The 25173-nt window shown below is 39.5% G+C and overlaps 1 protein-coding gene and 1 non-coding gene across 6 annotated transcripts in view; both read right to left on the bottom strand.

The window, feature by feature from the left end:
- ATF1 (activating transcription factor 1) overlaps positions 1-25173 on the bottom strand; it is a 77159-nt gene that overhangs the window by 11095 nt on the left and 40891 nt on the right. For 2 of the 5 annotated variants that reach the window (XM_090273152.1, XM_090273154.1), the window contains 6 exons: positions 22381-22500; positions 19795-19895; positions 8093-8223; positions 1660-1842; positions 1193-1352; positions 362-467 (listed from right to left, as the gene is read on the bottom strand). In XM_090273152.1, the coding sequence (XP_090129278.1) occupies positions 362-467; positions 1193-1352; positions 1660-1842; positions 8093-8223; positions 19795-19895; positions 22381-22500 (801 nt within the window). The remainder of the gene's footprint in view (positions 1-361; positions 468-1192; positions 1353-1659; positions 1843-8092; positions 8224-19794; positions 19896-22380; positions 22501-25173) is intronic. The other 3 variants (XM_090273155.1, XM_090273153.1, XM_090273157.1) reach the window with 3 other exon arrangements.
- LOC150011747 (small nucleolar RNA SNORA79) lies at positions 3986-4132 on the bottom strand. Its single transcript, XR_016511035.1, has one exon. It is a non-coding gene; the product is annotated as a small nucleolar RNA SNORA79 (small nucleolar RNA).

Raw genomic sequence — 25173 nt, 5'->3', positions numbered from 1 at the left:
GCTTTAACAATATTATGTAGCTGAGGTCACATTGTCAAAAAGAGAAGTCTCATTCTAGTAACTTCTAACAACTCTTTTGGGTTGCCTAGGTATATAATTATATCATAAGCAAAGAATTCTTAATTTCTTATATTTATATAACTTCATTTCCTTATCTTACTGCATTTGTTGGGATCTTCAAAACAACAGCCTTTGCCTTGTTACCAAGTTGATTTACAGTGGTGCTTGCTCTTAGTTTTTTAGTAAAGGAACATTTTATCTTGAATTAAAGGTATCCATTCGGTCCTGGCCAGGTGGCTCGGTTGGAGTGTCATCTGTACATCAAAAGGTTGTGGGTTCCATTCCCAGTCAAGGTACATACCTGGGTTGCAGGTTTGTCCCCTGATCGGGGCACAGATGGGAGGCAACTGATTGGTGTTTCTCTCCCTCCTTCCCTTTCTTTCTCTCTAAAATCAGTATATCTATATCTTCGGGTGAGGATTAAAAGAAAAAAATGCATCCATCTGGTCCTTTATGGTAATTTTCATTGCTCTAAAAGAATCACCCTTTTATCCTAATTTTTTACCTTATTGGTGAGGAGCTGAAAATATAGCCTTATTGTAATTTAAAAAATTTGTTGTATCTGTATTTACCCTTTTTTATTCCTAATACTGTTTATTCGTGTCTTTTTTTCCCCTTGAACACATTGCAGAAGGCTACCCATAAAATTCTTTTTCTCAAAGAACCAGTGAGTTATCATGCCTGATGTATATATAGTGCATATAGCAATGTTTAAAATACATTTAAAATAAATGTTTCTGGGGGTTAAATTACTCATCTATTTTCATGATTCAAATTAATTTTTAAGGGCATTTCTGTGTCAGTAAGTAAACTAGTATTAGGCAGAATCCTACTAATTCTTTCATCTTTTTGCTGTGGCGGCAGCAGATCATTTTCACTTAACTTTGTCAGCCCAACAAGAACAAAATACATTGTTTGAAAGCTCTGCTTAACAGTGCTATTCACAGGACATAATAATAATGGAAGAACTCTAGGTCATATACTGGAAATAACTAGACAAAATCCAACACTCATGACATAAAGCTGATATAAACCTCTCTCCTTATTTCTAATATACAATTCCAGTTAACATCTGGTTGTTTTGAGATTTGCAAAAACATTACCATTCTGGCAGTATAGTTTTACTACCCACCTGTTTTTCATCAACCTTATTTCTCTTTTCAACTGGGGGTCATCTGTCTTAGTCGTCTGGGATGTAAGAGTCACAGGAGATGTCATCACCACAGTTTGTGGCAGCGAAGTAGCTGAAGGTGTGGTACGGATCTGATATGTCTGCATGTCTCCTGATGCAGCTGTGTGGTCAAAAGAATGAGTTAATTCATAAGTGTCTTTAAAAGTATTTTGGGCCCTGGCTGGTGTGGCTCAGTGGAATGAGTGCCAGCCTGTGAAACCAAAGGTTGCCAGTTTGATTCCCAGTCAGTGCACATGCCTGGGCTGTGGGCCAGGTCCCCAGTTGGAGGCGTGTGAGAGGCAACTGACTGATATCTCTCTTGCACATCAAAATTTCTCCCCCTCCCTTCCCCTCTCTCTAAATGTGAATAAAATCTTTTTTAAAAAAGTATTTGGGGATGCTTTCCAAAGACACTTAAACATACTTACTTTGTACGACCACCTGGTTGCTGGGCACAAGTATTTGCTGTCCATCAGAGGTCTGTGCATACTGGAGAATTGTTGTACCTTGTTGAGTGCTGCCTGAATTTGTCATAGTTAGTGTCTGAAGTCCCTGTACTCCATCTGTGCCTGGACTGGCCAGCTGTAAGGCACCATTGGGGGCAATGGCAACTTTAACCAAAGAGAGAGAAGAGAGCTATTATAAGGCTATACATTAATTGCAAAGGATTCATGAAAACAAACACACACACACTATTAAAACGGGCTTGAAAACAGTCCCACCTGACAACTGCTGTTACTGTGAGTGAACTATATGTAAAAGAAATAAAATAGCATTTCTTTATAAAATTTTATAGTTCAGATGCACTAATCTTAACCTCATATTCTACAACATAACTGGTAAAACACATCTTGGGCTCTATGAAACAGTCCATGCCACTTGCTAATGTCACAGCAGTTCTGGAGCATTAAGAGGGCACTGAAGGCTAACTTTTAAAGAAAAAATAAGTAGAAGGAAACATTAATACAGTTTGTAGTTTCTTTTCAAAAGAAGCATAAAAAACACTGTAACAAAAATATTTTTAATAGATAAGTATGCCAGTAGGAAAAAGTTAAAATATGATAAAAGGTTACATAATGAAAAAAAAATCTTCATACTCCTTTTTTAGCTTCACCCTCCCTCTACTGGTAACTGCTGTTAGACATAGTAAATGTTACTAAGGGATATTTTTAAAAGGTAATCTGTTCAGTCACTTCCTAGCAAAATTCACCAATAAGGGCAAGTCGTCAGAAGGCCAATATACAGATCACATGACTAAGCTCCCCAGAAGCACTTCTCACTGAATTACTTACTTGATGCTTTCCCCTGAAACCTTAAATGAAATGCACATAGTGCATGACCAAATAGAAAACATTCAGCATTATGCAGTTCCCACATAATAAATCCCCTTCTAATTTAATGCCTCAGCTCTATACCCTCATTTCAGATTATAATTATGTAACACCCTTTATGCTTTGCCTGCCATGAATCCAAAATACAGTTGTCTATTTTAATAAAAAATATTTTGTCAGGAGTTTCTAATTATTGCTCCTGCTGCCACACAACAAATACTACTTTAAGTCATAGAACTTTAGAAATAAAAACATTAAAATTGTTTACATGCAGAGATTTGTTTTTAAATTTATATTAACAATTACTTCCAGTCTCCTCCTGCAACACACACTATACACCCCTACACATATTTATATAAATATATACTTTTTTAAAAAAGTAAATGTCCCCTTATCTATCCCTATTGATTTCACTGGTCACCCCTTACATCCACCCTCAGGTAACCAGTACTTTTGGTGCACAGCCTTCTTCATCTTCTCCTGTGCTCGCATAGACTGATATACAATTGACCCTTGAAAAACACATGTTTGGACTATGAGGGTCCGACTATGAGGGTCCATTTATATGTGAGTTCTTTCTTTTCAATAAATACATACAGTACTGTTAATGTTTTTTCTTTTTCTTTTTTTGATTTTCCTAATAACATTTGCTTTCTCTAGCTTACTTTACTGTAAGAATACAGTATATAATACATATGATATAAAAAATGTGTTAATTGACAGATGCTTCAAGGCAACAGTAGGCTGTTATTTATTGATAATGAAGTTTTAGGGGGAGTCAAAAGTTATATGAAGATTTTTGACTGCATGAGGAATTAGCATCCCAAGTCCCATGTTGTTCAAGGGTCAGCTGTATTACTATATATCAAAACATGTGAAATTATACTCATAAATGTATATACATTTTTTTGTATGTTTTATTGATCATGCTGTTACAGTTGTCCTAATTTCTTTTCCTTTTGCTCCCCTCCCTCCAGCAGTCCCCCACCCTTAGTCCATGTCCACGGGTTGTGCATAAAGCTCTTCTCAACATCCCCGTCTAGTCCCCTCCCTCCTACCATGCTTCTTAATCCCTGCACCATTTCCCTCCCTCTCCCCCATCCCCCTCCCTGCTGCCCTCCCCCCACATGCGCCCCATACCCATGATTCTGTTCCCTCTCTAGCTGTCTGCTTAGTTTACCTTTGTTTCCATTCCCTAGCTTCTGTTGTTGATAGCTGTGATACTGTTTTCATTTTAATGTTCATAGTTTTTATATTCTTTTTCTTAAATAAGTTCCTTTAACATTTCATATAATAATGGCTTGGTGATGATGAACTTCCTTCAGCTTTACTTTGTGTGGGAAGCCCTTCCATTCTGAATGACAGCTTTGCTGGATAGAGTCATCTTAGTTGTAGGGCCTTGCTTTTCTTTTTTTTTTTTTGTAATTGTTTGACTCTGCAAAAATCAGAAGGCACTAATGGACAGCCAACCTGTCCCATGGTGCTCTGAGTGAAGACAAGTCAGCTTAGATATATGATGAACTAAAATCCCACTACCTAAGGCTCCAAGTAGTGAGAGGAACAGCCATCAAGGGCCTTACTTTTCACCACTTTGAGTATATCCTGCCAGTCTCTTCTTGCCTGCAGAGTTTCTTTTGAGAAATCAGCTGACCGTCTTATAGGTACTCATTTGTAAGTAATTCTCTTCTCTCTTGCTGCTTTTAAGATTCTCTCTTTACCCTTAACCTTTGGCATTTTGATTATGTGTCTTGGTGTGGTCCTCCCTGGGTCTAGTTTGTTTGGGACTCTCTGTGCTTCCTGGACCCGTACGTCCATTTTCTTCCCCAAATTAGCGAAGTTTTCCTGCATTATTTTTTCACATAATTTTTCAATTTCTTGCTCTCCCTCTTCACCTTCTGGCAACCCTGTGATTCAGACGTTGGCATGTTGATAGCTGCCCCAGAGGTTTCTAAGCCTCTCCTTATTTTTTTAAATTCTCATTTCCTCCTTTTGTACTGGTTGACTGTTTGTTTCTTCATTATGTTCCAATTTGTTGATTTGAACCCTGGTTTCCTCTCCTTCACCACTTATTTCATATGGATTTTCCTTCATTTCAACCAGGATAGCCTCCATTCTTTCCCTGTCCTGTTTAATCTTTGGTGTCAGAGTTGTGAGCACCCTAATCACCAGTGCCGTAAACTGTGCATCTGTTGTCTTATCTCCTCATCCCTTAGGCGTGCTGTCTGTTTGCTCCTTGCTCAGTTGTGCCACTGGGACCTTGATCTTCCCCCGCTTCTGGGTCATACTTCTCTGTCTCCTTATCTTTCTGTGTTTGCCTCTGTGATTTTGGCAGGGGCTGTGGCACCTCTTACGTTATAGGAGGCAGAGCCTTAGGTATTCGTCAGTACAGGGCTACCCGTTTCACCACGTTGTGGCGCTGTATGTGGGGGAGGGGTCTGAGAGGGAACAATGTCACTTGCTCAGCACTCACCCCTTTTCCAGGCACCTCTCCCACTTCTGTATGGGACTGGCGCCCCTCTAGCTGCTGCCCAGGCCGTTGTTCCCAGAGTGGGTGGGTCTGTGGACGTTCTAGGACCGTGGGGGCCCTTTAAACAAGCGGACTCTGCTGAGAGACAGGCAGTTTCCTCCTTCACCTCAACCCCCACTGGTTTGCATAGTCAGAAGAAATGAGGCTTGATTTTCCTTGGCGCTGAGACCGTGAGCTGTGGGTCTGGTCAGGAGCTGGGAACGCTTCGGAGGTGTCCCTCCTGACTTTTTAAAACATGTGACTGTGCTTTCCTCTGGCCTGCCGCTGCTGCTGCCACTGCTGCGCCACCACACCACATCCTCTCTGCTCCACTCCACCCCTCCTACCTGTCTGGATGAGTATTCTTTATATCTTTGTTTGCTGGACTTCATGCAGCTTGATTTTCTGGAACTCCTTGTTGTCTCTAGTTTTGAGGTTGTTGTATTCCTTCTTAATTGTGGAGGGAGACCCAGGGTGTCTGTCTACGCCTCCACTTGGCTGGAAATCTGATATACATCTTTTGATGTTAAATTAAATATCTGTGATAAATGGAACTTTCATTTTTGCAACATATCTTCCTATTCTTCTTTAACATGTATATTTACTCTAAATCTGCACCGTACAATACAGTAGCCATTAATCTCAAATGGCTATTTAAAATAACTGAAATTAAACAAAATAAAACTTTCAGTTTCTTAGTCTCACCAGCCACATTTCAAGTGATCAATAGTCAAACATGGCTTAGTGGCTACTGTACTGGACAATGCAGATAGGGAATATTTCCATTATTCAGGAAGTTCTATTGGATCATGCTGCCCTAAACACTAGCTACTGTATGTATAGGAAAAAAGTATGTTATAATAGGGGTGGGCACTATCCATGGTTTCAGGCATCCACTGGGGGTCCTGGAATGTATTCCCTGTGGAATTGCTAATATAGTGCCTTAAAAAATTTGGTGGGATGAAAGAAAAAAACTGGTGGTTGACAGAGGTGTGGGGGGTTGGGGACTGGATGTAAAAGGAGATGGTATTAAGAAATACAACTTGGTAGTCCTGGCTGGTGGCTAAGTTGATTGGAGCATCATCCTGTACACCAAAAAGTTGCAGGTTTGATCACCTGTCAGGGCGCATATGGGAGGCAACTGGCTGATGTTTCTCACTTCAATGCCTCTCTGCACACCCCCCACACCCCCTCTCCTCTCTAAAATCAATAAACATATCCTCGGGTGAGGATTAAAAAAAGAAAAGAAAGAAAGAAATGCAACTTGGTAGTTACAAAACAGTCATAGGGATGTAAAGTTCAGCTCAGGGAAAATAGTGAATAATACTGTATTAACTATGTACAATGGTGGGTACTTGAATTACTGGGGGCATCACTTTGTAAATTATGTAATTATCTAACCAGTATTCTGTACATCTGAAACTAATATAAAATAATACTGAATATCAACTGTAGTTGAAAACTAAAATTAAAAAAAAATTGGCAGGGAAATAGTAATATATGTATACAGTAAAAAAAAGAAATTCAGTTTTGTTTAAGATGAAAAAAACCTCCCACCTACCTCTGATCTGTGCTCCCAAGTTTCCTTCCTTGCACTCATTATTCCCAGTTTCTTATGTGTCCACAAGGTGTTCTATTTTTATTCTTGAAATCATTTATTCACAACAAATTTTCCTAAAAGCCTGTGTGCCAGGCCCTATATGCCAAGGACACAGCTGTGAACAAGGAAGTTTTTTCCCCTCAAGGAACTTACACACATTAACTCATAAATAAGCTAATTGATAATTAAATCTATAACTGAACTATGTACTTTTTAAAGAAGTGTAATAATAATATTAGAAAATAAAACTAAGGGGAGGAGCAGCATATTTAAAAGCAGTAGTCTTTTTAAGAAGGTGACATTTAAGCAGAGCAGGAGTGAGGACACAAGCCACGTGAAGATCTGGGACAAGAACGTGCCAGGCAGTGGGGATGACAACTCCAAAGATCCCGAGCGAGAAACAAGTTTCTTGCAGTGAAGGAATGGCAAGGAAGTCGGAGTGGCCAGCATACCACCAAATGGCAAGAGATGATGAAATCAGAGTGGTAGGCAAGGCCAGATCCTGAATGTAGTGCCTTGTAAGACTGTCCTAAGTGTGATGGAACATCACTGGAGGATTCTGAGCAAGAGTGGTGTGATCTAATTGACATTTTAAATAAGTCACTTTGGCTGCAGTATAGAACACTTTCAGAACAAGAACATGAGCAAGATAACCACTGGATGCCTACACTGTGGGTGGCAGTAGTGACTGTAAATGGTGAAAAGTGGCTGGAAAGAACACATACTTTGTGGCAAGAGCCAATTACAGTCAAACCTCGGTTCTCAAATGTCTCCCACCTTGAACAATTTGGTTCTTGACCAAGTTGCTCATGGAAAAAATGCCTTGGCTGTCTAACAAAACTTTAGTTCTTGACCTGACAGCCCTTTCATGCTGATACCTGTATGATTAGTCATATGTCTCTCAGGCAAGATTTGGTTTTTGAACAAATTGCTTCTTGAACAGCCTTCTGGAATGAATTAAATTCGAGAACTGAGGTTCCACTGTAGACTCGAAGGACAGAGGTTAGGAGTGGAGGGAGAGTTTATCTACAAGGGGACAGCCCAAGAAAGTTTATTGGGGTGATGAACTATAGCTTAATGGTGGTGGTAAAGACAATTCCATGCATTTGTCAAAACTCACAGATTTTTACCCCAAACTAAGTGGATAATTTTATAAGCTGTGTGACTTTAAGCTTATAAACCGATAAGCGTCAGTCCCCTCATAAATTTATAACTGCCTACAATACAAAGTTGTAAGGAGTAAGTGAGATATTGCTGAAAAAGTACTTAGCATTATTTCTGGCTCAAAATGTTATCCTTTAATCACCACTATTAAAAAATAATCATCACTACTGAAGCATGATAGTCCTTGTACATTCCATTTCTTTACATGAAAAGGTTAATTTTTATGTGTCTATCAGGTGGAAACTTTTTCCTTTACGTACTGTACTGTCCGGTGCTAGTCTGATAGATGGAAGTTGGAACAGACATAGAAGTGACAGCAGAAACTCCAGGATTTTCTCCGTCTCCTTTTCTGCCCCGTGTATCTTCAGAAGATAGATCTTTCAAAATTTTTCTGTGAAAAATAGAACTCTATTAACGTTGGTAACGTTGGATGGCTTTATAAAAAGAAATTGCTAAGTAAAACTTTTCAATCTCTGGTTAAAAGTACAGTACTCTATTACACACCTAAAATGTGTTAAGGAATCCTTTTCTCTACTTCTGTTATGATGTATTTCAGGCTATATTTTAATTTATGACTATCTGAAAAGAGACATTGAACAAATACTTATAACAAATACTCATATAGTGCCCCTCGCTGCACAAGGCCCTAGTACAGGTATAAAATGTCACTTCCCTTATAAGGGAGATGGTTCCATTACGAAGGATTTCATTATCAGTTTCTAAATAGTATCAGTAACCTTCTTTTAAAAAGATCAAATTTAATTTTTCAACTTTCAACTCCATAGTTGAAGAGAAGCCCACAGTTCTCAGAAAGAAACAAGATCAGAAGTACTATTAAAATGCAGAGTATGAGTGATAAATAATTGCTTATTTTAAGAAGAGGTAAATAAGACCCTAGAGATATCCCTCAGACTTGGTAAAATTGGACTCATGAAAGAAATGAGGGGATGAAGAGAGATTCCTTAGTGAAAAGGTCTTCCAAAGCATTTCTGAGAAAAAAAGAAAACATGTTTACTCAAGAATTCCATGTTCACTGTAGAAAAATCAGAAAACTGAAATGTATTTGTGTGAAAACAATAACAAAAACAGAATCACACACACAAAAAACCCCTTAGTATTAAAAGGGATCTTTCATGTTATCCATGCCAACCTTATAGTCTGCAGGAATTCCCTCTTTATTAACAGCCTCTACTTCCAGGAATAAGGCTCCAAAAAACAAACCATTCAATTACTGAACAGTTAGAGCCCTTATCAGACCCAAAGCTGGTTCCACTCAGTGAAACTAGAGAAATTTAAGCTTCACCATATTCTATATCCATGCCCCACTGCAATATTTGACAAGTGTTACAGATCTTGTTTATTCAAGGCCAAATAATTTTAGTGTCTTCAGCTCTTCTTGTATAACCTGCTGAAGATCATTCTCCAGCTTGGTCTCCTTACTCTGGACAGTCTTCCCACCAAGAGTTAGTAAAATCGTACACTGTTAGGGAGATGGCAGTCCTAGAGAACTCTGTGTTAGGCATTTGTAGAATAGTCGCAGTGGTTTCTAAACCTGCTTATGTCTCAGAACCATCTGAAATTTTTATTGACTCCAGATTCCTGTCTGGTACCCCAATGATTGAGTGAGCGCACAGCACAGAGCTCCAGAATCCACTTAACAAGCTGCCTGCATGGTCTTATGCAGTCAGCCAAGCATGAGACTGGAATACTGTGCCTACTTCTTTTTCACTTGAAGCATTATGAGTATAAAGTACAGAAAATAAAACACCTATGTATCATATACCAAGAATCAATAGATGCTAATATTTTGCCACCCACATCTCCTCCAAATATCTTATTTTTAATAGGAATTACGTTATACAGTCATCAACACCACCACCAATCCCTATCCCTTCTTTTCTCCCCCCTCTGAGAATACAGTATTTAAGTTGTATATTACTTTATTTTTTACAGCGTAACATTTAGAGATATTATGTGCCTTTGTTTTGTATTTTTCCTCATCTTTCTGACTCAACCTTGGAGAGCCTTAGGCAGCAAGCAGCCTTTTGAGTAACTTCTCTATCTATATTCTTTCCAGTGATATTCATGTCCCATGTATAGTGATGGCCTGTCAAACAGTGTTTCCCCAACCTTTCCCCTGATCTCCAGACTTCTATATCCAATTATGTATCAAGTATTGCCATCTGACAGGCACCTGAAAGTTAACACATCCAAAATCGAAAGTCAGATAGCTTCCATCCCTGGCAGTCTTCCCCACATATCAACTGTATTCTCCAAAAATTCTGGAGTCATATCCTCTTTTCTTGACCCATAGCCAAGTCATTAGCAAATTCCATCATCTCTGTCTTAAAAATACATCCAGATTCGTACCCACCCTCACCACCTCCACTGCTGCATCCAGTCCATGCTGCCACCCCCTCTTGACTAGGAGTCGCAATTGCCTCTTTAGGTCCTTTTCGCCTGCCCTCCTCTTGCTAGTCTATTCTCCACACAGCAACCAGTCATCTTTTTTAGATTTAAATTTTTTTTAACTTTTAGAGAGAAGGGAGGAGAGGGAGAAAAGAGAGGAAAGAAACATCGATTGGTTGCCTCTCACAACTGGGACAGGGCTGGCCTGCAACCCAGGCATGTGCCCTGACAGCAAATCAAACTGGACGGTCGCAGGGCAGCATTCAACCCACTGAGCCACACCAGCCAGGGTGGCCATCTTCGTTAAATGTCAATTAGATCAAGGCACTCATCTGCAGTGGCTTCCTGTCTCAGAATAAAGGACAAGGCCTACAAGACCCTAACTTATGCCCTATGACTGTTCCAACCTCTCTCCCTCTTTATATTCTTTCAAACCTCCACACCCCGCTACAGCATTATTACTTTTATTGATTTTTTTTCAAAGAATCAGCTTTCAGTTGTATTACATCTATTAGTTTTCTCAAGTTCATTGATTTCTGCTCTTAATCTCTACCACTTCTTTTGCTTGCTTTAAATTTATCCCCACTCCCCAGTTTCTTAAAAGTGCAAACTTACATTATTGATTTGACTTTCCTTCTTTTATAATATAAGCATTTAATCCTATAAATTTTCCTCTAATTAATCCCCACTGACTTAGGTACATCCCACAAATTTTGATAGTTTGTATTTTCATTTTCATTCAGTTCAAAATATTTTCTAATTTCCCTAAAGGTTTCCTGTTTGGGCCATGGATTATTTCTAAGTGTGTTGTTTAATTTCCACATGTTTGGAGATGTTCCTGTTATCTTTGTTATTGGTTTATAGTCTAATTCAAATATAATCAGAGAGAACATATTTTTTGTGACTTCAGTTCTGAATTTGTTAAGGTTTGTTATGACCAAGGATGTGGTCTTTCTCAGGTGGATGTTCTTTGTGCATGAAATGTTCTAAAAATGTGAACTAGATGCATTTGGTTGATGATATTGTTCAGTTCTTCTACAATCCTGCTGACTTTCTGATCACAACTACTGTTGGATACTGAGGTAGGTATACTGAAATCTTCAAGTCTTACAATGGATTTCCTTACTTCACTTTTCAGTTGTTAGTTTTTGGTACATGTACTTTGAAGTTCTGTTGCTAGGTGCATACACATTTAGAACTATTACGTCTTTGGTTGAACTGACTCCTTCTTGGTCTCTGGTAATATTTTTGCTTTGAAATCTATTTTATACAATATTAATATAGCCACTTGAGTTTTCTCTTGATTATATTTTTATTTCTCTTAGATGGATATATATAGCAGTGGCTCATATGGCAAATATGTTCAGCATTTTGAAGATCCACAGTGACTGTCCCATTTTCCTTTCTCATCAGCAATGTATGTGGGTTCTAATTCTTCTACATCCTTATCAGTACTTACGTATTTTTAAAATTTTAGATATACTAGTGGGTTTGAAGTGGTATCTCGTAATTTTAATTTACTAATGACAAATGATGCTGAACATTTTTTCTTAGGTTTGTATTGGCCATTTGTATATCTTTGGAGAAATGTCTACTCAAACCCTCTCCTCATTTCTTAAAAAAAAGATTTTATTTTTAGATAGAGGAGAAGGGAAGGAGAAAGAGAGGGAGAGAAATATTGGTATGTGAGAGAAAAATTGATCAGTTGCCTTTTACACACGCCCCAACCAGAGGCCGGGCCAGCAACCCAGGCATGTGCCCTGACCGGGAATCAAACCTGCGACCTTTTGCTTTGCTGGATGACACTCAACCAACTAAGCCACGTTGATCAAGGCTTTCCTCATTTTTTAATTGGGTTATTTCTTTTATTTATTTATTTACTTTTATTTTATTATTTTTTAAGTAATTTATTTACTTTTATTATTTTTTAAGTATATTTTATTATGTTGTTATAGTGGTTCCAATTTTTTCCCCTTTGCTCCCCTCTGCCTGGTACCCCCCTTCCCTCCAGCAATCCCACCCCCCTTAGTTCATGTCCATGGGTCGTGCATTTAAGTTCTTTGGCTTCACCCTTTCCTATATTATTCTTCACTTCCCCCTGTCTATTTTGTACCAATCGATTATGCTTCTTAATCCCTGCATCATATCCCCATTTCTCCCCCTCCCAGCTGATAACCCTCCAAATGATCCCCATACCTATGATTCTGTTTCTATTCTGATTTGCTTAGTTGAATTTTGTTTTTAATTTTTAGATTCAGTTGCTGATAGTTGTGAGTTTGTTGTCATTTTAGTGATCATAGTTTTGATCTTCTTTTTCTTAAGTAAGTCCCTCTGACATTCATATAATAATGGCTTGGTGATGATGAACTCCTTTAGCTTCACCTTGTCTGGGAAGCACTTCATCTGCCCTTCCATTCCAAATGATAGCTTTGCTGGATAAAGTAATCCTGGTTGCAGGTTGCCTTTCATCACATTGAATGCTGTTCACCAGTCCCTTCCTGCCTGCAAAGTGTCCTCTGAGAAATCAGCTGATAGTCCTATAGGCACCCCCTGTAGGTAACTCTCCGCCTCTCTTGCTGCCCCCAGGCCTGTGTCTTTATCTTTCACCTTTGGCATCTCAATCATGATGCATCCTGGTGTGGTCCCCTCTGGGTTCAGCTCACACTGGACGCTCTGTGCTTCCCAGACCTGTATGTCCATCTCCTTCACAAAATTTGGGAAGTTTTCCTCATTTTTTTCAATTCTTGCTTCCTCATTCTGCACTGGTTGACTGTTTTTTTCTTCCTTATGTTCCAAATCATTGATTTGAATCCCGGTTTCCTTCCCTTCACCATTGGTTTTGTGTGGATTTTCCTTCGTTTCAGTTAGCATAGACTTCACTTCTTCCCTTATTCGTCTGCCATACTCAGGCATATCTGTCAAGCCTGTGAGCATCTGTATCACCAGTGTTTTGAATTCTGCGTCTGTTAGGCTGGCTATCTCTTCACCGCTTAGTTCTCCCACTGGAACCTTGATCCATTCCCTTTTTTGGGCCATACTTCTCTGTCTCCTCATTGTGACAGGCTCCTGTATCTGTTTGCCTCCGTGTCACAGGTAGAGCTGTTGCTGCTGTTACATTGTAAGGAGTGGAGCCTTTGGGATTCGTCAGTGCAGGGCGACCTGTTTTACCATGTTGTGGCGCTGTATGTGGGGGAGGGGTCCGAGAGGGAACAATGCCACCTGGCCAGCACTCACCCCTCTAGCTGCTGCCCTGGCTGTCGTTCCCAGAGTGGGTGGATCTGCAGACGTTTTAGGACCGTGGGGGCCCTTTAAACAAGCAGACTCTGCTGAGAGACTTGTAGTTTCTGCCTCCGTCTCAACCCCCACTGGTCTGCACAGTCAGAAGCAATGAGGTTTGATTTTCCCTGGTGCTGGGACCATGAGCTGCAAGGTCTGGTGAGGAGCTGGGAATGCTCTCCTGGTGTCCCTCCTGACTTTAAAACATGTGACTGCGCTTTCCGCTGGCCTGCCACTGCAGCCACTGCTGCTGCCGCCACCAGAGAGCGTCCTCTCTGCCCCGCCCTTCCTACCTGTCTGGATGAGTATTTCTTCTTTATATCTTTGTTTGCTGGACTTCCATGCAGTTTGATTTTCTGGAACTCCTGGTTGTCTCTAGTTTTGAGGTAGTTGTATTCCTTCTTAGTTGTGGAGGGAGATGCAGCGTGTCTATCTACGCCTCCATCTTGGCCGGAAGTCCTGGGTTATTTGTCTTAACGTTATTTTCTCTTCTGATTGGTGAAAGTGGGATGCCTTTTCACTTATTTATAAATCTGTATGCTTGATATTAGCCAAAAGGCTGAGAAGTGATAATTTTTCACCTATTCAGAGCTTATGAAATTTCTTTCAAAGTTTGTAGTTTTTAGTATATATTATACTTTTGTTAAATTTATAGCTAAATATAATTTAAATTTATAAATTTAATTTCAGACCTAAGTATTTTATACATTTTTATGTCATAGGTGAAACTTTTCTTAATTTCATTTTTGGATTGTTTATTGCTACTGTATAGATTTACAACTGACTTTTGTAAATTGACTTTGTAACCTGCAAGCTTGCTGAATTTTCATTAAGTTTTATTTTAGTGAATTCTTTAGAATTTTCTGTATATGAGATCACGTCATCTGCTAATTGTTTTATTTCTTCTTTTCCAATCTGGATGCCTTTTATTTCATTTCCTTGTCTAATTGCCTAAGCACAATGTTAAATAGAGGTAGTGAGCACAGACATCCATCCACAGCCTTATATTGTTCCTGAGCTTACAAGGGAAACATTCAGGCTTTTACCATTAAATATGATATTAGCTATAGGCTTTTGTAGATGCCTTTAATCAGGCCGAGGAAGCTCCCTGAAGAGTATTTTTATCATTAAAGGGTATTGGATTTTGTCAAATGCTTTTCTGTGTGCTAAGATAATTGTTGTAAGTTTTTTCCTATGAATATGACATATTCAAATGTTAAACTAGTCTTGCATTCCTGGGACAATTTCTGTTTGATCATGGCTTGTAATACCTTCTATATGTTGTTGGATTTGGTTTGTTACTTTGTTGAGGAGTTTGTGTCTAGATTCATGAGGAATATTGGTCTCTACTTTTATAATGGGTCTTTTAATGAGTGAGTGTAAGCTATGTCTTCGTAATATAATTATTAATATTGGTTATCTACTATTTTATTATTTGCTTTCTGGTTTTTATTTTTAAGTTCTTCTACATTGTTTTGGGTTATTTGAAGACTTTTCAGAACTCCATTTTAATTTACCTATTGTATTTTTGAACAAATCTTCTTGTGTAGTATTTTTAGTAGTTGTTCTAGGGTATTACAATATAGATACCTGGTCTCCTCAGAATCATTCTTTTACCACTTTAAGTGAACCTTAGAAAATATACCACCGTATTATAATCTCTTATCCTCCCCTCCTTTACGTTGTAGTTATATATTTAAAAAATTTAAAAGTTACAGTTGACATAGAATATTATGTTATTTTCAGGTGCACAACATAATGATACCTTTCCAATATAATTAATGTGTAGCTGTCTTGTATTTACATATGCATACATTGAAAACCCCATCAGCCCTGGCTGGTGTGGCTTAGTAGAGTGCTGGCCTGTGAACCAAAAGGTCTCTGGTTTGACTCCCAGTCAGGGCACATGCCTGGGTTATGGGCCAGATCCCTAGTCGAGGGCATGTGAGAGACAACCAACTGATGTATCTCTTGCAAGTCAATGTTTTTCTCCCTCTCTTTCTCCCTCCCTTCCTGTCTCTCTAAAAAATAAAATATATATTTTTAAAATTGTCATTTGAAAACATTAACTCAAACCTCATCAGACAATGTCATATTTTATTCAATCATCAAGTATATTTTAAAGAACTGAGCAGATTAGCCCATTATAATTGCCCAGATCTTCTTGTTGCTCTTTCCTCATTCCTAACCTTCCAAATTTCTTTCTGTCTTAAGAACTTTCTTAGTAATTATTTTAGAGGAGGTCTGCTGTCAGTGATTTTTCTTTGTTTTCATTCTTTATCCGAGACTATTTCACCTCCATATTGTCACTAGATGCAGAATTCTGGATTGACAGTTCTTTTCTTTCAGCACTTTTAAATGTTCTTTCATTTCCTTCTGGCCTCCATGAGTTTTGATGCGAAATCTGTAGTCATTCATATAGTTCCCTTATAAGTAAATGTGTCGTTTATCTCTGGATGCTCATGAGATTTTTGTCTTTAGTTTTTAGCAGTTTGATTATGATATGTCTGGGCAGGAATTTCTTCGTGTTTATCCTTTTTAGGGTTTGCTGAGCTTTTTGAATCTGTAGGCTTCACCATGTTTGGGGACATTTTAGTCATTATTTCTTCAAATATTTTTTCTGCAACATACTTTTTCCTCTTATGATTTAAATATTAGATCTTTTGGTATTGTCTTAGAAGTCCCCTAGAATTTGTTAATTTTTCCAATCTCTATCGTTCAGATTGGATATCTTCCACTGAACTATCTTTGAAGTTGACTACCTCCTTGTCTCTGTTCTCCTATTGAACCCATCCAGTTAGGTTTTATTGCTGTTACTGTATTTCTCAGCTCTAAAATTACTATTATGTTTCTCCTTTTCTATTTTTTTGCTGAGTTCCTTTCTTTCCTTTGATTTCAAGAGATTTCACCCTTAATTGTTAGAACATTTAAATAACAGCTCCCTAAAAAGGGAACCCTCATGAACTATTGTGGGAAGGCAGATTGGTGCAGCCACTATGAAAAAGTACAGAGGTTCCTCAAAAAATTTAAAAAACAGAACAGCCTTATGACCCAGAATTTCCACTTCTGGTTATTTATCTGAAGAAACCCACAAGCTGAACCTAGGCAATCAAATGCTCCTCATCCCACCCTGACCAGTGTGGCTCAGTGGGTTGGGTGTCATAATGCAAAGTGAAGGCCACTGGTTTGATTCCTGGTCAGGCCACATGCCTGGGTTGTGGGTTTCGTCCCCAGTCAGGAGGCGTGCAACGGGCAACTGATCAATGTTTCTCTCCCTCCTTTCCCCTCTCTTAAGAAAAAAAAAAAAAAACCCACAGGAAAAACTCCTCATTCCCTCCTCTGTCCTTGGAATGTACACTCTGCCTACTGTTTTCAGAGAGTGGGAGCTGTTCCAAGGACAAGCCTTGAAACAGTAAGTTGTTGTTACCTGAATGGTATGTGATTGAACCCAGTTAAGGGTTCTATATAAACCTTTAAGATTCTGGCAGTGGGGCAGAGATGATCTCATCTTGCAGCCAGGCAAAACAAGTCTGTAAGTAAGTTCCCTTGCCTATTACACCTGTCATTTACCAATCTGGAGTGGTCTGCCTTTATCTCTAGTCTCCTGTTGCCATCTGTGTACCGGGGCCAGTTTGCAAACTAACAATTGGCCATCAGTCTCTATTTGGGAAGGGTTGGTCTGTATGTTAAATGTTTGTGGACCAAAGTGAGCATGAGGATACCCTGAAAATGCCAACTGCTTTAATACTTAAAAAAAAGTTGTACACAATGCACTGTGGCAAAGAAGAGAAACAAATGGCTGCTGCAGTGGGCTGGCCTTTACTGTGGGCAGTTTGGCTTGCCACCATGCCCAACCAGAGGCTGAAGTGCAAGTTGGTAAGTTGGAGGAAGGGCTGAGAAGAGAGGGACATGTGCAGATGTCCACTACTCTGCTAGCTTTGGGACTAGGAGACAAGGTGGGAGAGCAGAACAATAAGCTAGAGATCGCAGTATGCCATTTTGCAAAGCTAAGAGGTCACAAGCTGTCATGGATTAAGACAGAGTACTGTGACAAAGCCTGATAAGGATGCTAAGAGGCAGAATCCCTGGGAGAGTGAGGAGAGCAAAAGGGATGACATGCGGTGATTGACAATAAAACAGATGGAGTACCCCATGCTGCCTGACTCTTGATAAAAAAACATTTCAAATAGCAATTACACTACACTTGTGATAATAAATATACCCCAAAACTCCTAGGAGAAAACTTGCATTCTTTCTCTGTCCCTTGAAATTAGATATCATGTCTAAAATGTAAATACTCCAAGAGATAACTAAAGCACTGTCCACAAAGACTGAAGGAAAAAGTGGGTTCGGGGAGGCTTTCTGAAATTCAGGCTGCTGTACAAGTTCCTTGCCCCACCTCTGCCATGACTCAAACCCCCTCTGTGACAAACTGGCATACCTATTTGCAGCAGAGGAGCACTGTCTGCCAGCTCAATTTCTCTAGAAATGTGGGGGCTACTCTGTAGAGTGTATAGATCCTTTAAATGCTCCCACTCCTGTTCCTGGGGTGGCCCCTGAGGCTTGTAGAGACGGAATGAGGGAAATGCCTGCTGATGCCTGACTGGTACACAGATGCCTGGATAAAGGACCAAACTGCAGCAGCCACAAACTGAGCGCGGCTGGCAATCACTCATACGTAATGGTATGTGTGACCAAACCCAGTTAAGGACCCTACATACACTTTTAAGATTCTGGTGGGCAGGGAGAAGCTCTAATCATTGTGCAGCCACTTAAGAAAAGCCTCTAAAGGAAGTCCTCTTTATTAAACCTGCCACCTACCAGTTTGGAGTGGTCTGCATTTTTTTTTTGGTCTCTCCTCGCTTTCTGTATATAGGGGCCAATTTGCAAACAGACCATTCCTGTCTTACATGTTTCTGACTCTGTATTTCTTTCCATTTTGTAACAAGGTTCTGAGTAATCTGACTCCTGTTTACCTTTTCTTGATAAACCTCTCCTTCCTCCTTGCACCTTAAATTCCCAATTCCCAGAACAGGTCAACCTCTTTCATTACCCTGTTCCCTCAGCCTAAGAAGCTCTTTTCCTGCCTTGCAAAACTCCTCCCTGTCCCTAAATTTTTATCAGATTGATGGTGATCTAAGCCACATCTTTTATGAAGTTTTTCCACTCATTCTACCAGGCAGGAATGACGCAGATGTAGTTCTCTCATAACATCAAAAATCTGACTGCATTTGTTTATATGTTTCAAAGAAAGGGTTTCATCCTTTCTGTCTTCCGTTCCTCCTACTATCTATCTAGTCATCAGATTTGTCAATTGTCAATTCTACCACAGCAGTGTCTCAAGTCCACTCACTCCACAGCTTTCCCACTACCCCTATGAAATCACCCAGATCATTTCAAGTTTTCTGTCAGTTATTTGTACTACTTCCAGTTCTCCATTCATTAAACAATTATTGATACTAATCTTGTATGCTGACTTTGCTAGGCCCTTGGATCACAAAAAATAATACATGGGCCATGCCCTTAAATAAACTGGATTTCCAACAGGATGAGATAAGTTCTGTAATGGGGGTCAGTAAAAGGATGCCACAGAAAAAAGACATCATCTGGTCTTGGGAGCCTTTGGGGCTGGGGCAGGGGTGGGGGGATATTGTAGAGAAGGTAATCAGAGAAGGCTTCCAGGAGGAAGTAAGGCCTCAAATATATGCAAGATTTATAACAAATATAGGAACAATGTGTTTCAGCAAAGGGACACATAAGGAACAAAGCCCAGAGTTAGGAAGTTAAGAAAGGGATCACAAAGTAATTCAATACATAAAATCTATAGCCCTTCTTTCATATTGCTATTAAAGTTAACCATTTAAAAGTAAATGTGGAGCCCTGGCTGGTGTGGCTCAGTGGATTGAGCGTAGGCCTGCAAACGAAAAGGTCACTGGTTTGATTCCCAGTCAGGGCACATGCCTGGGTTACGGGCCAGGTCCCCAGTTGGGGGTGTGCGAGAGGCAACCAACTGATATATCTCTCGCACATTGATGTTTCTCTCCCTTTATCTCTCTATGAATGAATGAAAGTCTTAATACTTTGCCAAAAGGTAAGTTTAAATTCCTCTTTAGCACTGCAACTTGGGCCCTTCATAATCTGGTTTGAATCTATCTCTCTTAACAATTCCCTTCCTGTATAAACACATGCTCCGTCTTCATATAGTTTGTTTTTACACAGCACTATCTGAAATCATTTGGTGTACAGCACACACAGGGTTTGTTATAAGGGTGCTCACCTATACGATGGGCGCCGTGCTAGGATCCCGTGTGCTTTCTGTGAGGAGCCTATACTGTCCGATGAGTCCTGAGATTCTTCACTTTCTGATAAAGATGATACCTAAAAAACAAAAGTGGTATTTGCTATGATGAAAAATGCAGGTGGAAAAAGAATTTAACTTTTACTTTCAGAAATGATCTGTCTCCTACCACTCAAATTCATTTATCATTAAATCTAAGGTCTAAAAGAAACAAGGAAATGGAAAAAGGAGAATATTTCAGGAGCAAGGAATATCCAGTACAAGTGCCTCAGAACTAAGAAAATCCATCCTCAAAATAAAGCAATACTTTTCACTAGAGTTGTAAAGACCATTCTTTGATTTCCACCTATTTCTATACTGATGTACATTATTCAAAGTTTAAACAAAATCATTAATGCTATCTGATTTGGATTTTGGACATGCTAACTTGAAATACTATTAGATACTCAATTAATATTGCATTATTAAATAATGACACCGAGGGGCCTGCTGAGTATGCAAATCTGTGAGTTACAGAAAGAATCTGGGCTACATATACATTTGGGAGCCCCAGCTTTTAGACAGTCCTTAAAGCCATTAAGACTGGATAGGCTCAACCATGGGAAAAGTCCAGAAAAGAGGACAAGAACAAAACCCAGGAACATTCTTATATTAAGAGGTTAGGAAGAAGGGGAGGAACCAGCACATGAAACTGAGAATAAGCCACGAGTGAGGCATCTTTGGAAAAGTAGAGGACACAGTGTACTGAGGAGAAAAGAATGATCAACCATGTCAGATGGTGCTAACAGGTGAAGTAAAACAAGGACTGAAAACAGAACATTAGATTTATCAAGGTGGAGGTCACCGGCAAGGGCACGTATAAACATATGCTGCTTAGAAATCTGTAATAGCTTTGTCTCACTTCACAATTAAATAAGTTAATACATGTAAAGCACTTAGTGCATAGCACGCGCATGGCAAGCACACATTAAATGTTAACTATTATTAGTAGCAAATCCTTTAAAACTATGTCAACACAATAACCATATGCAACAAGTTTTAAGTTACAATAACATCCTACAATTGAGAAACAAGTTATTTTCAATTTTTTAAATGTATTAAATTTCCCAACCCTTGACCAAATTTACATTGTAACACTTGACTTCACCTTCATTTAAAAAAATAAAATAATCCAGCCCTGACTGGTGTGGCTCAGTGGGCTGGACATCATCACGCAAAGTGAAAGGTTGCCAGTTTGATTATCAGCCAGGGCACATGCCTGGGTTGTGGGTTCGGTCCCAGAGCGTGTATGAGGGCAACCAGTCGATGTTTCTCTCCCCATCTTTCTCCCTCCCTTCCTCACTCTTTAAAAAAATAAATAAAATCTTGGAAAAAATATAAAAGATGACCTTAAAAAAAATAATCCAAACAGGCTTCTAGAAAGGACATAAATCAATTCTCTACATTACTATTACTAGCTATATAAAGTCTTCCCCTAAATTAGACTTGGAACCTTACATTTCCAGAGAAGCTTGTTTTATATTTTATAATCTTCAAAAACAAGGTTTAGTGTACAACTATATATTTATACTTTACATTAAATCTTATTCCCTTTTTTGATAGAAAAGAACTGGTCACAACCTATAATAACTAAGAAATAATAAGAGTGACAAATAGTAAAGTAATAATTAAGAAAAATGTCACTTTTATATTTCCTTTGGCATCATGGATATACCATTTCTAATTAAACCTTTAACTGTTTTCACTGTCCTTAAGTTTACTCCCAAGCCTCCCACTGAACTCAAGTAAGAAAATAATTTCTAAAACTTAAGAGATTACTTATGACTAAGATCAAGTATTTCTCTTTAATGACAGTACTAGTAAGGGTAAACTCTTCATACAAAAACTAAGAAGTCCATGCTGCAGCCACCTTTCATATAGGAAAACCAAATAAAAACGCAGCTCTAGAGCTGACAACATTGCCAAACACTATATACTCAGGAGGAAAAATGAGGTAAACAGCTTTTTCTAGGATAGCCGCTCTGAAAATGAGAGAGGACCAAGGGCATTATGAGACGCACAGGAGTCAAAAGATAAAACAGGGAGAAAGAGCAGGAAGGCTCGTTCCTTCCCAGTGTTGTCAGGGGTTAATATGAAGGTAGACAGCTATAGATAAGAACTTTCCTCAACTCTGAGAACTTCCTTTTATTTGACCTCCATGAAGCATAAGGTAGGTTCTTTCTTCCTTTGCTAAGCCACTCACGCTATCACTCTTGCTTCTGAATTCTTTTTGTGCAGGACAGATACCCCTGCAATAAAAAGGGTGCTTTCCCTTAAAAAGTCATTTCCTTAGATTCTAAGCAATAAGTTCCCCCAAAATTGTCTTCTATTTTCACTGAGTACTATATACACAAAAGTAGAAATTCTAAAACTTTTCTGTTTGCCTCGTTTGTTCTATAGCCTAATTTCCATGACAACTTTATTATCTTGGTTTATAATATAGTAACTAGAGCAACTTCGATATGCCTGAAGACTCAGGATATAAAAGTCCTCTCTCTCAACCACTGAGTCTTTGAGTTTCTGTACCGTTTGCACGTGTGGTGGGTGAATTACAGAAGACTGAGCTGTCTGGATGACCCCCTGAACCTGTACTTGCTCTCCAGGAAGAGGTACAATTGTCACTGGCGCAGATCCTCTTAATGACATCTAAGAACAAATAAAAATTCAATTAACAAAATATATACTGAACCTATACACAAAAGATAGCTGAGTTCTTACCACTGAAAAACACATTTCAGAGCTTATTATATTTAACCACATCTATTAACCAAACATATCTTCTATGGGCTGGAGACCGCAATAGGGGGTTAATAGTACAAACTAATTACAACAAACAGAATAAGAACTATAATATAAGAGGAAAAGTAGAAAGTACTGTACTATGGGAGCAAATAAAGGGTGCTACTTCAGCTGGGTTTGAAGGATAAACAATTCCCTGAAGGTGTATATGGGCGAAGAGGGGGAAAGTATTTTGGGTAGTAGAGGAATTGAATGTGTAGAAACATGGAGGCTTCTTTAGAACATGTTATTCTGAGATCTGGTTGAAAACCAATCAAGAGTCAAAAGTAAGAGAAATGCCAACTTTGGGCAGTGTCTTCAAAGAAAAATAAAATATTTCAAGTAAATAACTGAATCACGAAATTATAATTTATTTCTGGGGAAATTAAAATGGGCTTCATGGAACTACCACAATAAAATGCTAAACTAAAAACAGCCCACCCATCATCCCTCAAGGTTTTCTCAGATATATTCCTCTTTCAAGAAGCTTCCTTGGATACTTTCAGTTAACAGATTTCTCGCTGCCTTCTGGACTACTCTAGTTCATACCATTCATCTTGAACTTAAATCTCACTCACATTCACACACACTCACTCCAAGTTGCTTCTCAGGTCCTGAAAGTCACCTTCCTGACTGCTCCCCATTTGCATCAGGTCCCCAAACTGTGCCTTAGTCCCTTTCATTAAAGTTTCTTATCCCTTTCTGAAGATTGGATTACATTCCAGTCTATATTCCCCTCAAATGCCGAAGTCATGAAATTCTGTATATCAAATTTTACCCAGCTACTGAGAAATGTAAATTCTCAGCACAAAGGACTCCATCCACCGCCCCTTCACCCTATATTCAATAAGTACATGACCAAATTCTCCCTGGCTGGTTTGGCTCAGTGGATTGAGCGTCAGCCTGCGAGCTAAGTGTCGCTGGTTCGATCTTCCAGTCAGGGCACATCAGAGAAGGAAAACTCTGACTCCAAAAAACCTCCGCTGCCTTGCGGCATACCTCTTCAGGGGAAAGGCTAAGGGAGTAAACCCCGACAGAAAATCCGGAGCCGGAGTCCCTAAGGCGGTTTGACGTTGTAGTCAACACCGGCAACTCCTGCGGCGCACCTGAAGCCAAGCTGTATTGACTCCGTCTTTCCCTTGGATCCTTCAGCTGCGAAGAGAGGGGGGGTCTGCTGCATGGGCAACAGCAGACCCTCCATATCACCCTGCCCAGGCTCTGTAGCTTCAGCTCCACTGGAGAGGACACTCCAGCGTCATCGTAAGATGTCGATTCAACACGGGAGGAGACAGATACCGTGTCACTCCCGAGTTGGACTGCACAGCCATTCTCGGCGGTGCAGATAGACTCTTAAGAAGCTACACCATCGTCTCTCGAGACGGACGGCTGCCTACTACATGACCAAATTCTAGCACAACTTCTATCACCTTGAGGCCACACCCCACGGATGACCCCAGCCCCCTTCAAATGCCTGCCTGAGAAAGTTCAATGCTGCCGAAAAGAGTTCACTTTGTTCCAGCCAAAACCTGACCTCATTTTTCTTAGAACATTTACTTTAGAAAACTTGCAGTTGTAAATCCTTTCTTTGACCCTGAAGATGTAATTCTTCTACAACCCAGAAGTGTATTGCTGGAGGACTGGGGAACCATCCCTTGAAATGTAATCACCAAGAAGGGCAGGGACTTCTTTCCCAGTCTCTGCAGGAGAGGAGGAGCCCAACTTTGATAAGCACCAATTAGTAAAAGAGATGGCTTAATCACAATGACCAACCCCCCTACCTAACACCTTCAGTCCTTTTCCTTAGCATAACCCAGTGTTTAAAAAGGCTCCCACCTTTTGATTCAGCACTCGTCTGAATGAAATCCATCTTGCTGTCTTTAAAGTTTCTAGCTCTGTTTCTCTTTGACAGTACTTCAGTATGGGTGGGGATACAGAAATTAAAGAGTAAAAATAAACTGAGAATTCACAAATCTTAAGAGTCCAGATTTAGAGTTACCATTCCATTCAGAAAAATAAACGAAAAGTTTCCTTTTCAGATTCCAACTTAAGCCAATCACTCAACTAATGGGGAGAGCCTTAATCGAATTACTTTACATTTCTTAAAAGAATAAAAGCAATAATTTCTCCAGGGTTTCTGGTAATCTTAGTGATTTCTCTGCAGACGGTGGGTCTGCCAGGTGGAAAGGAAAAAAAAGCACCAGATTTGGTTTTAGCTTGTAGTTGTCCCACCCCTTACTTTACTACTGTTCCAACTTCACAGAATACAAAAGGCTCGTTTCTCAAGCTCCCAAAGCCCAGTGGTGTCTTCCCATTCTCAAACTTGATCATCTAAATCCTGAGCTCTCTCTCAAAGGAGAAGAGCGAGCGAGTCCTCCAATTTTAACCTGAAGCTGAAACACAGATGACTGCCTCCACTCATTACTCACTTCCTAGCACTAACAGAGCTTACTGCAATGATGAAAATGTTCTATAGCTGCACTATCCAATATGATAGCCAATAGCCAATTGTGAGTATCAAGCATTTTAAATGTAGCTAGTGAC

Source organism: Furipterus horrens, unplaced genomic scaffold (genome assembly GCF_987537825.1).
Source record: "Furipterus horrens unplaced genomic scaffold, mFurHor1.1.pri manual_scaffold_4, whole genome shotgun sequence".
NCBI lineage: Eukaryota > Metazoa > Chordata > Mammalia > Chiroptera > Furipteridae > Furipterus > Furipterus horrens.
This window is presented reverse-complemented; position numbering and strand designations above follow the sequence as displayed.